General features: G+C 36.4%; 1 protein-coding gene across 50 annotated transcripts in view; it reads right to left on the reverse strand.

Annotated features, from left to right (window-relative positions):
• RIMS2 (regulating synaptic membrane exocytosis 2) overlaps positions 1-13,355 on the reverse strand; it is a 445,153-nt gene that overhangs the window by 80,208 nt on the left and 351,590 nt on the right. For 43 of the 50 annotated variants that reach the window (XM_071421429.1, XM_071421423.1, XM_071421444.1 and 40 more), the window contains one exon: positions 8,484-8,584. The exons of 4 other annotated variants lie outside the window; for them this stretch is intronic. In XM_071421429.1, coding sequence (XP_071277530.1) covers positions 8,484-8,584 — 101 coding nt within the window. The remainder of the gene's footprint in view (positions 1-8,483; positions 8,585-13,355) is intronic. 3 more of the 50 variants (XM_071421416.1, XM_071421411.1, XM_071421407.1) reach the window with 1 other exon arrangement.

Below are 13,355 nucleotides of genomic sequence, written 5' to 3' on the forward strand. Positions count from 1 at the left end.
TCCACAGAAGAAGGATAATACTCCTCCTGATAAATTACTAAAGAAAATATTCTGTTTCCTAGCACTAAAAAATACTAGTTCTTGTAAGCAAAGCCTTTAGTTCCCAGAAACAGCAGTAAAAAATACCACAGGTTAGAAAGGACACAGAGGTAATTTCATGTCTTAGTAATATTCTCACTGTGAGTGTTGTTGAAGGCATTGAGGCTTTACAAGAACCTCCCTATGGTGAGCTGACTCTCCAAGGTCCTGACCCTACTTTGATTAGCTCCATTGTGCAGAACCAACTTTTCAGAATAATGGCTCTGTGGAACATCTCTCTAAACCCTTCATATGAGCTACTTGCAGTACAGGTGCTTGAAGCCACAGTTATATTAATGAAAAATAACTGTAAGAGTTTAGGTAGTTAAGGTACTTACTAAAATAAGAATCAAAAATCCACAGAGAAATCTGATAGACACACACACACATAGCATTCTTTCCCATGTAACAGCTGGCAAAATTCCTCAAAACCACAAACCTATTGCTTGGAAAAAAAAGTTGATAAGCTGGTTAAATTTTCATTTATAATTTTGGGGTTGCTATCAAAGAAAATCAACCTATTTAATAAAGAGGAGCACTCCCAGATGTGAATAAAACATCCAGACCACTAAAACATTATTATAGCCAGACTTACAAATGATAACAGTTATCTCTGGGCAAATCCTTCCTCTAAGTGTGCTCAAGCTAAACCACAGGAGCAGCTCTCCAGGGGCTGTCCCAGGAGCACCTCCTGGAGTTGGGCAGGGCAGGAGGGGTGTGAGGTGAGGGGGGAGCCAGCAAATCTGACAGTCCCTTCTGAGCCACCCTCTGTGAAGCAGACAAAGGCCCTGCTTCTTCAGCCTGGAGAAGAGAAGGCTCCAGGAAGACCTTACAGAAGCCTTCAGTAAAAACTGAAGGACTTTTCTACAAGACTCTGTAGTGATAGAATGAGGGGTAATGGCTTTAAACTGAAAGAATAGATAACGTATTAGGAAGAAATTCCTTACTGTGATGGTGGTAAGGCACTGGAACAGGTAGCCCAGAGAAATTGTAGATGCCCCATAGGTGAAGTGATCAAGACACAGCAGGGTGGACCTTTGAGCAGCCTGGTCTAGTGGAAGGTGGCCCAGCCCAAAGCAGGGGGATAGGAAGCAGATGATCTTTAAGGTCCTTTCCAACTCAGGCAATTCCATTATTCATTCTATGGTTCATTTTGAATCCTACACAATTAAACAGGCTCTGCGCAAGCCCTGCACTGAGATTTCAGGTCTGTCCTTTCTAAGTGTGTGTCACACTTTCCTTGATTTTTCAGGGTCAGCAGTCTAGCAGATTGATCTGGCAAACCTGTTTCCATCATGGAGCCACTGCTCTTTTGTACTTCAAATGTGAATAATGACTTTTTTGTACACATTTGGCATGGCACAGAATTAAGTAGCACAATATGGTGTGATTCATGTTATCACAGATTATTTTTCCAACTTCTTAGAGTTCCCTGATTGTTGTAGCAATTCAATTAACTTCATATGTTGTCTATTTTTGAATCCCACACCTTGGCACCCAGATATTTAGTACATATTTCCCAGTTAATTTTTTTTTTCTGTAGATTTTCTCATGTATTATCAGCCTAACAACAGTTTCAGAACAACTTAAATAATTAATTCAAGCATAGTCAAAGTATTTTGCACACTAATTGCTACTTAGTTCAATAGCATCTTGGAACTTTACAGCTTAAATTCAGATAAAAACTGTACACAGAAATAATTGAATTTACGATGAAAAGACAGTAGCTCTGAACCAATAGACTAACAGTTTAGCAATTCACTTGTCTATACAAAGCCATTCAGAAAGGAAAATACATTCTATTATAAAAAGGATAAAAGGATTTAAGATAGATTGCAGTGATTGCTCCGACTGGAAGTTGATCAAAACATCTCCCAGGTGAGTTTAAAATGTGATTATTAAAGGAATGGTTACAATGCTCAATTGAATTTGGCTTTTACAGAAAGCTTTTGATATAAATTTTGCTGTATATGAGGTATATATGTGCTTATTAAAATATTTTTTTCTTGAAAATACTTGCTCTTTGCAAAAGAATATTTAACTCATCACTATAGAACACAGGACTGTCTTACAGTTAGCATTTGTGCTTTTTAATGGAAACCCAATTTGCTGTTATTGAAAAGCCCTTTTTTTTCCCTAGTAGACACCTATAACTAATGAAAATTCAGAGCCAAAATAGAATGATGGTTTTACTTTTTTAACTTTGGGGTCATTTTTTCTCTTTGAGATTCATTGTAAAATTATAAGGTACTTCTTCAATAACATTTTATCATGTATTTAACCTCTTCTTTCTAAACATGATTACCAATAGAAGCTTACACAAAATCGAAGAAAATGTGACAACAGAAAGTACCTGTTGACAGCTAAAGACAGCCAGCATCAGCCTCCTTTCAGATGTTTAAATTTCAGACACAAGCATCATATGTGAATGCAGTATTTTTGGTAATCACAGTATTAAATTTTAAAATACCCTAAATTTCAGATAGAGACATGGACACTCAAGATTAAAAAAAATTAATTGAAAAATTATCAAAGCCAAAATAAATAAAAAGAGTGCTTAAATTTAAGGAAAAGGAAAATGACAGCAACAGATATATTTTCTAGGAGCTTGCCACACCTTTTACTGAAGAAGAAAATACTAGAAATCACAGCAACCCCTATCTATATTCAAAGTCACTAACTTAATTCTAACACATCAGCAAAATACAGTTTGATAAAAATAGAAATTAAAGAAGAGGTATTTTCTACATTACCATGTATATAGAGTTCAGTTCTGAATTTATTTCATCTAGATATATTTTTAAGGCTTATAACTGAGCTTTAAATCCTGTACTTATAGGAACCAGAACTTCCATTTCAGCAATTTATTCCCAACATTTTTTCTATTAAAAATACAATGAAATACTTGATTGAAAATATAGATGCTACCAGCACTATGGGCCAGAGAGATGCTCTGCCACTGACCAGCAAAATTCATTACAGATCCTGCACACATGAGTGATGGATTAGATGACCTGAGCACCCACAGGATGTTGGCAGTGACAGAACCTCTCCTTCCAGACCAGCTGGTGGAGCTACCAAGTTTCTGGCCCAAAGAACAATATTCATTAGTCCTCAGGAAAGCACAAAAGCCATGGAACAGGCAATAAGTAAAATGTTTCCTTCCCTGGGAAATTCTCAGTTGGTCTAATTGGTGTTTGGTTTATTTTCTGAAGACAAGAGCTTATTGGTGCAGAGGAGGGCAATGGGAAGGAGCAGGGAACTACACAGTGCTATTCCCTTTGGAAGCCTACCAAATTCTACTGGCAAGGCCCTTAGCTGTATAGGCATTCTACAGAAATTTATTGCACTCAATATTTGTGGGTAGTCTTTGCTTTCTTAACTATTCTCCAGCTCAGCTCCTTTAGAATTATTTTGTTTCTCCAAGTTTTATTCAGATACTTAAAATTTTAAAATTTAAACTGGTATATTAAAAAGAAGTATCTACAAAACAATTTATGAGCTGTTTTGAGGGCATTTGGATATCTAAATAGCCTCCATTTTGTAATTAGTATTTTGAATATTTCTAATTACATCCTTAACAGCATCAGCTGTAAGAAACAATTATAGATCAAAGAGGTATATGCATAATTATCATAAATTGTCAAATTATCACTGGGTATCTCATGATCCTCCAATAACTCTAAAACAGTTGTCAATATAAAACCAATATAAATCAAATACAGCTTATATGCAGCGAAATATCAAAGTTCTCAACATCCCTTTAGTTGAATGTTTGTTTAACTCCCTTTTCCACAAGAGTTTCAAGAAGAAAGGTGGAAAGTGCTTCTGCTAGCACACTTTGCTGCTCTGCATAAGGCTCTGCTTTGATTTTAGAGGAGACAAAGGGATTCCCAAAACACCATTATATGAAATCTTTCAGTTGACAGCAAAGGTCAAAGGATTCCACATGTAGTGTACCCATGGCAAAACTACTTCCTACAGGTTTCAGAGGGAAAAGGCAGCTCTTGGCAATGCTTTTGCACTTTACATGACCTTACAATTAAGATCTGCTTCTGAGGCATTCAAATTCGGCCTCCTCCACCTTCAGATCTTACCTTTTCCACATTCTCTCACACAGGAATCCCTTAAGGTTTTACTTGATTCACTGCTGAATCAAAGTGTCTCATTCTGCAGAGCTGCAGCTGCATCTACACTACTCAAAAAGCTAAACACATGCTTGACTCTTCTTTTCCACAGTTTAATTTGTCTTGATCTTGTTATCAGGCTAGAAGATCACAAACTAGCATGCTAGTATGCCTTATAGCACACCAAACACAGAGAATTATGCTTGTATCTAAAACTTGAATTGTGCTTGTTGATTATCAGGAAATGCAGCTTTACATATATCTGATGATGCAGAAAGTTCCAGTATTATAATCAATATGAATCATTAAAGGTGGAGTTAGGAAATCCTCTTTGATGTTCTGTATTATTCTGTATTTGATGTAGTCTTTTCTACATTTGGCTAAATAAGCTTGTTCAGCAAAAAAGTCAAGTTTTTATCTGCTCTTTTACTTCTTTTATCCCAACTTTATTCCTTGTTGCTCTAACATACTCTATTGCTAATTAATACGTTACTGACTGTTACTAATTGCTATATTATGTAACTGGATTTCTCTGCCTTTTTGTAGGTCATTTTTTTTCCTAATAAAACAAATAAAACGAGTCTCAAGATACTTAGAGGTTTAAATGTGTGTCAGCTAGTTGTCAGTCTCTGTTTTACCTTTGTTCCTAAAGAAAGCCATAATTTGTCACTGCTGCTGCTCCTACATAATTCCAGCTCCCTTTAGATTGACATCAGTGACCAGACTTTCTGTAGGGGCTAACATTAGCCCGAGTTATTGGAATTCTCTCTTGATTTCACTCTGGTTGCAAACACTTCTAGGGTTCTTTATACCAGAAGTATCTTCTCTCTTTTTTTCTTAGCAGCAGCAAAGCTTTTTAACTCTCCTCAGCCGATCCACTGTGCACGTTCTAGTCCTTGGGGCAAGGAGAGAGGAATGACAGGATTTCTCTCATCCTCCATCCTCAATTTGTCAGCAGGAATTCCTGTATCTGAGCACTGGTGGGAATGGCCAGAGGAAGATCCTGCTCACCAAACACAGCACTACCAATTTGTTTGCCAGAATGATGGGAGTAAAGAGCAGGAAGCAAGGCAGAGAGGTTCAGAGAGGTTTGATGAGGGAGTTTGGGAAGTGACTCCAAAAGCCACCTCCACAAAATGTGAACTGTGTGAGTCCAGCATGTGGCTCGCTCAGCTCCCATCTTCTCCTTCCCTCTTCAGAGTACATCTTGCTTAAAAATTTAGAACTGGGAAGCTTAGCTCTTATGCAAAACAATAAGCTAGTCACAGAAAGATTCTTGAGGGAAATTACACAAATCAGGCTGGGGTTGCAGAGGCACAGTATGGTAAATGGCTAATTTTGCTTCTGGTGGAACACTCTTGTGCTACTGAGCATTTTTTCTTTATTTCTATAGTTCAGGTTTTCCATTATGTCAGCATCTACCAGCACTGAAATTCAGACTTTACTATATATATCCTATTTAGTACAAGTTTACTAGTACCCAATAAGCAGAAATAAATAGTTGTTCCAATACCAGAAATTAATTTACCTCATCCTTAGTGCCTACAATGTTTTTCTCTCATCTGCTTAGCTGTAAATATTCATATGAAAGTTAATATATTACTTGCTTTTCATATGTCTGTCCTGAAACCACACTTCAGCAGCTTCTGAAGGAAGTTATTTAAGGAAATGTCTTTTGCACCCTACTAAACTAATGTATACAAAATATTATGGAAGCAGAAAAATTATTGTTCCAAAAATAATGAGGAATGTATAAGAATAATAGAGATACAATCTTTATCAACCCTGAGTTAAAAATATAAGGAGAATCAATTTCATATTTCAGCAGCTTCTAAGAACACTGAGATCTGGAATTAAACTTTTCCCACAAACTTCTTAATGTATGACTATGCACCACAGAAGGGTATGTACCTTCCTCTAAAGCCTCTAGTACTGACTTCCAGAGGTAGAACAAAGCTAGAGAGATACAACACAGGGTGACTATTTTAATATTTCAATATTTAATAGAACTCCTATTCTTATACCTTTTGCCTTCTCAGCAAGGAATGATACTCAATATTTTTTCTTAAGTTAAAGTAATCAAGAGGGACATAAAGATGCTGTTGACCTGTTGACTTCTATTTAAAGAAGGAAATAGAAAAGGTAAAAGAAAATTCTATGTGCTGGCTTTTCTGAATGTGCCTTAATGCCTACTTAACGATATTTTTCTCAAGCATGGCCATCATGAGTGCCTGCTTGTGCCAGTTGAGAAGTCTAAAAAAATCAAAGCCACTGTACACTGTACAGGACATTACAGTCAGCATTCGACATACATGTTTCAGTTCATGATTTCTAAAGAATTTTTGTAGAAACCCGGTAGATAAATTTTACTTACTTGTTTTCTGTCTCTAGATAATATAGGAATTTAATTAAGGGGAATTGAAGCAGTGGTAGTAAAAAAGTGAAGACGAAACTCTCATATGGCTTATGAGATTTATGGTTCTCACATGGCTTTGAAACTACACAATGTTAAGAATGCATGCTGAATTGCTACACATATGTGAATATTCAGTGTCTAGTTCCACAGGTTCGTTGATAGAATAAATAACTCACTTTCAAGTACTGAAACTACACTTAAGCAGAAGAATAAATTAACTGTTTATTTCTGGAGACATTGTTTGATATGTGCAAGAAATAAACCACCATATTCATCAAATAATTCCATTTATAATTTTCCTCTTTAATACATTCCAATAATACTGAAGGCAAAATTTTAATTAAAGAGATAAAAGATGTAGAGTGATGCCCAATAATATGGTGTAGGTGAAATGGAAAAACAAGGGTAATAAATACTTCCTTAGGTAGTCATGTTCTATCTCACTCCTTTACATGAGAACCAATTTAATCTGCACCAGTCCTACTTCTGACTCAAATTTCAGCTAAGCATTGAGGGAGCAGGAAAATCAGCAGATTAATTCTGGTTGTACATACAATACATAAAGTCATATTTTTGTGGTACATACAATCACAGCACTTAAGATAAGGGCCACTCACAGTGTTACGCTCATCCCTCAAAGGCAACGCCTTTCACAGCCGACAATATAGAAATTCTTTCCATAAGTGTCACATGAAAAAACAGCTAAACACGACAGTACCCAAGTCCCTCTTACATGTTAATAAACATTCCTATGCTTTGTGCAGTTAAAACTACATTTGCAAAATACCCAAATAACCATGCAGCACATCTACGGAATTTTAAAGTATCTTAAGCCATTTTCATGGTCTTGGTTTTTTTGTCAATTCTATTTTCAGTAGTAGGGCTTTCCATTTAGAAATGGACTTTGCTAAAGTGCTTCTATTTTCCCACACTGAAATGTATATTCTAGAAAGCAATTATATGAAGTGTATTAGTCTAAATTATTTGCAAAACAAATAATAATTAATTATAATAATAGTTAATAATTAATAATTAATAAATTTGATGGTTTATTTGCATTCAAATACTAAATGTCTCATTTTACAGTAGCTTTGCCAATCCTGAGAGCAAGGAAAAACAACCTGGAAATAAAAGTCTAAACCAGATATCTTTTCCTCAGCCAAATTTTATAGGTCAGAAGTCTCGTGTTTTCCACTTAAAATGCGACCTCAATTAATGAAGTCCTTTAGAGGACACTAAATTATTTTTGCATAATAGAAATTTAAATTGAAAATATCTTGATTATTTTAATTAACATACTCTATATGACATGACCCTGTTCCAGATACCAGGAAATTTTGGATAGTATATTTAAGGTTATATTACTACGTAGATATTCAGATTCTTGGCAATCTGCCACAGCTGGGGTAAAAGCTTTTGTTGCTGTACAAAATACTTTTCCAAGTGCTAAAAAGCCACTATTAAGCTAAGTAACTCTGCATCTTCCAGTTTTCAATGGATCAAGATAACTCTCTGCTCAACTATATGAAAGCCATGAACAAGTTTCAATAGCTCTCATGCCATCTGTCACTCAATAAACATCTTTTTTTCCCTCTTTGAGTTTTTAAATCATGGCACTATTGTTCATTCTGATAGACAATTACACTGCTTCTTTCATTTGCTTTAACTTATATTTCTTATATTTTAATAATCAAGAACACTGTGTGTTAAGAGTTTTGCTGCACATTTCCAAAATTTTATTATAGACACATTAGAAACTTTTACTGAAGAAACAACCTGGCACTCATCTATTACTTTCTAATAGGATGTTGGATATTTCAGTTTAGCATATTTTGTTGCTTTTCAAAACAAAACTCCCTTGCCTTAGAATGATAATCTTGTTCCAGCCTGGAATCTGATCCTGCTACCTGTTTGTACTTGCTCATTTTCATTTGGCGATTCCTTTCTTCTACATCCAGTGCACCTGTTAAGTTAAAAACAGAAGGAAAAAAAGAAAATAAATACACAAGCAGTCATCACTTTCAAGGTTAAAATTATGCTCATGGAAGTTTTAACAGAAAGAGATGAAATTTACTTAAGTTCCGTGCATGTAATTTTAGTTCCTGAATTATGATTTTGCAGAAAACCAAAAAGTTGTAACAGGAGGAAAATAGCAGATAAGTATTTCAGCAGAATCTTAATAAGTGTAACAGCCATGGACTAGCAGACCTTCCATTTACTATTTGAGTATATTCTTAGTATGCTCCAAAAATTCAAAGAATGACTAAAGGAATCTTAAAGAGCCACCCAGTGGCGTCACTGTATTACATTCTAATGAAACACAGCTTCAAGAACAATTCCAGGATTCACTCATCTTGGATAACATATGTGATTGGCTTTAGCCAGGGATGGGGTCTCACTACATGACTCAGCCAGTTATCTGCTTTCAACAAACTGGTACTGTACCACAATTTACAATGTAAAATAATAAGGAAGTGCCAAAGCTGAGGTGGAAGACTGAGAAATAGAAAAAATGAGAGGAAGACAACAGCTCAGAAAAGATTTTCAAACATAATATAATTAGCTATCATTCACACATAAGTATGATTCTTTTCCACTTTAACCTGGTGTAAGTCAAGAATAAATCATTACCCATCAAATGCTGAAAACCATTAATTTTGAATGACATTTGTCTTAAAATATCCATAATTTTAATGCAAAAGTTGTCTAGGATAAAAATTTCAGGATCCTGTTAATCATAAACAGAAGCTTCTGTATATTGTAAGTATTGAGCAATATGGATTGCATTTATGGAACTGAGATGGGAATTTCAGGGAATTTAGTGTACTACAGAAACCTGGTTTAAATTCTAAATCTCAGTTGAAAGCCATTATTTAACAGCAAAGTGGAGCTTGGCACACAACCTGGGCCTCTCAGCTTTCTGGTTTCTTTTTTTGAGAGCAATAGGTGTGGGAGCATATACTATGAGAGGTTGTGGCACTTCATAGGAAATCTGGAAGAAGAAGAGGTAAAAGGAAGTGGGAATGCAAAAACACTAAGCTGTTCTGTTCTCTATAAACTCTCTGGCTTCTAGTTTTTGTATTCTGACTCTCTAACTTTACACTCTACAACAACATGAAAGAAAAGACTGCATAAAAAATTTTAAGAGAAATTAAAATGAAGAAAAATTAATGAGAAAGAATAAATGGTGCTTTATAGGAAGAAATAAAATGAAAAAGAACGCAGCAGATGAAAATTTCTAAAATAAAATACAGTTCATTTTTCCTATCATAATTTTCCTCAACCATTATAGAACCCATAGCAGTGTTTGTCAATTTATCATTAAGATTAAGTGAATTTTTTAGGATCTAGTTTTAAAAGCTCTATTTTTTTTCTCTTGAAAACAAAAAGTTACACTGGAAAATATTTTCTTTTTTCAATGACAGAAGTAACACATGCTTTTTTTGAAGTAAAATACTCCAGCCTCCTCTCAAAGAAAGAAATCATCTTTTGCTGAAATCAAAATCTTCTTGTCATTTTTCAGTAATGTAAGAAAGGAGACATTTTTCACAAAAAGGGACATTTTTTCAATTTTTCTTATGTTTTATCATAAAACCATGGCATGTTTTCTCTGTCTCCAGACATTCTGCCAAATTTCAGGAAAGTGCAAGTGAAGAAATAACAGTTCCTGAGCATAAACTAGAAACTTCACAATTGCTTGAGAAAATATTCATTCTTATCTATGATCAGTCAGCAAAGTGAAAGTTAGATTTCCATACATCCAATTGCCTATGATATGTACAATATATGCCATTCAAAAGGGAAACATAAGATATAAGGCCTTGGTGTGAGTCCTCTGCAACAAAACAAACAAAATTTGTAGCTTATTTTTTCTCAAGAGAAAAACAAGACAGAAAAATGTTGAAGAAAAATTATTCAATTCCCATAAAATCTTATTAAAGGAAAATCTAACTTCCTTTGTATTTTTGAAACTGTCTTTAACAAGTGGGCGAATTCAGTTACGAGCAAAAAGAGGAAAAGCCGAGGGCAGTGGACAGTTCATAAAGCAGCAGAAAGCTCTGGCTCTGCTGTGCATGGAGCTGACAAGCAGAGAGTGCAGGGTCACTCTGTGCCCTGGGCTGAGCTCACTGGAACTGCAGCCAGAAGCAGCTGGGACCTGCATGGCAGCAGGAAAGGCTGGAGAGCATCTTCCCATTGCCCTGGGCCAGCATGAAAGCACGTCACACTGAGTGCTGGGAATGCAGGGCCATCATCACCTCCACTTCTGCTGGCAAACCTCTGCTTAGCTCACACCTGTGTGGGAGGGCTTAGCAGGAGAAAAAATACTTGTGGAGAGCTCAGTAACAGTCTGGGTGCATTAAAGCTTCAGCTTTTAACATGAGCTTGGTAACCAAGGCAGAACATTGGTCCTACCCAAGGACTCCAGTGCAGTCAGGAGCTGTTCATGGAGCATGTGTCAACAAACAAGAACTAACCTGAATCTAACCATTAGTTATCAACAGTGCTTAAAATGTAGGAGCATAAGCTTTCACACACCTGAATTACAAGGGCTGACTGAGCCCTTGTGTTATTAGATCCTGAGCTGGAGCCGAGTACAACACATTTTCAGGGCTATAAAGACTGGCACTAGAAAAGTTAAAGCTGCTTCTGATATACTGAAGTACTGCCACAATATATCAAAGTGTATGCAACCAAACTTTGGCCAGCTAAAATGAATTCAATTCTTCATGAACATCCTTTCAGAATTTTGCTTATAAACAGTAGTTGTGCCTCCAATAGAACTATCCAATGAGACACTAAAATTCCAGCCATATGAATGCAAAAAATTAAGACTGAAGGGAAGAACAAAGCCTGGTGCTGCTCATCAGACATAACTGGGGGCATTGCACTGTAGGCAACATTCTGGAGTTTTGGTTATTTTGAACTCTCTAGCATTAAATACCCATGGCCTGAAGGTTAGTTCAGTGGAGTTTTCATGGGCACAAGGCAATTCCTGGCTGACAGAGAGACAACTGCTGATTCATTACCAGCTATTCCCCATATTTTCAGAAGAGAATTTGCTAAGGGAAAGTAATATAACTACAGAACAAGGACTCCTGAAATGCTAGAGTAAGCACAGAAGTACTGAGCAGTGCAGCCCTGTAATCTCAGATCCAAAAGGTCTGCAGTGAGAGGCTGCTGTGCCAGAGCTTAGCTCTAGTGACTACAGTAAATTAAACCTTGAGCCACATGAATTTAATGCTTGCTTTTATCTATGGAAATGTACCTAATAGACAATGAACTATAATTTCAACTTTAGCTATAGGATATTTTGCAACAAAAGTAGGGATATTTCTCAAGACACAGACAAAAAGGTGCCTGGAGGCTGTGGGAGTAAATCAGAAGAGAAGACCCCAGATGCTGCAAACAGGATTGTATGAGCAGGAATGCAGTCAGAAAATGAAGCCACCTATAGAGACTATAAAATCCAGTAACAAGCAACAGGCAGGGCCCCAAATAAGAGGCACCCAGCTTGAACTCTAAATACTATTGCCAATTAAACATAGTAGAAAAAGGAACTCTGCTTGATTCTTTTATTGAACTGGAAGCTAGGGAGAAGTCCTATTGAGGTAAGATCCACATAATTCCTACCATGGTCTAGGTAGTGGCTGTATAATTCCACTCCTGCAACAGGACGCAGGACAGGCACTAAAATCACTGCTTCAGCTTCAAATAGAAAACATTATTTTCATGTTTTAACTTGAAATAAGCTAAGACGAAACAAGATAAGATTCAGCTACTTCACCACTAAAGTGAAAGGCTGCAATCAGTGATTTGGTTAATACCTAACTTTTCCTAACCCCTGAGCTGCTCAGTGAGTCATAGTTTTACAAGGAGATAAGCAATCATTGAATTCAGCCTAGAGCTAAAGACTGGTATTTGCTCTTCAGGTCAAATACTGGCTACTCTCTAGGGTAAGATTCTTCAGCTGATAGCCTGTGAGCCACACCAGAGACAAAAGGGACAACAAACTGGCCTTATCATCCAGCTAAGGCAAACCTATCTGGTTAAAAATCATAACCAGCTGGGACCTCTGCTCTTTCATTCTTCCTCTCATTGTCTTCTCCAGTAGGACGTAATAAACCATTCTAGTTCCTAGAGATGCTGGTGATGGAGATCCTGTTGAAGGATCTGAGTTTGGAAGAGGAGTTTGCTGTACAGTGAGGCATCTGTGGCACAAAGAATTAAAGGGAATCTGGTATGGAAGAAGAGTGAAGTTTGCCTTATAATATTAGAACAGATTTAGTTTTGAATATATATGGACAAAAGGGATAGAAAATTTGGGAGGCACAGCCACTAAGGCATGGGGAAAAAACGCATAATGAGGGGACTAAAGTCTGATAAAGACTGATATTTTGGAAATCAGAAACCTCTAATAGAGCAGAAACACATGTGCAGATGAGCATGCTCTGTGTCTGGAGAGGGGAGGACAGAAAGACGTCTTAAAGTGTATGATATCTGCATTTAGCTGATTCTGGTCTCTTTCTTACCATTTCTCACCCTTAATTGACACCCTTAAAATAGCAAAGGAAATACATTTGGGAAAGTCCTTTCTTAGGTTCCATTTCCTAGTGTCTATTTTGAAATCTGTAAAATACATAAAAATTGCACTCGAACTCTTTGCTGCATATTTGCTCAACATAACAGATCAAAGAACTTAAGAGAAAAACACAAAAATATTTTTAATAAGTCAC

This window comes from Agelaius tricolor, unplaced genomic scaffold, assembly GCF_023055355.1.
Source record: "Agelaius tricolor isolate 1412-34295 unplaced genomic scaffold, bAgeTri1.0.p SCAF_2, whole genome shotgun sequence".
Classification (NCBI taxonomy): domain Eukaryota; kingdom Metazoa; phylum Chordata; class Aves; order Passeriformes; family Icteridae; genus Agelaius; species Agelaius tricolor.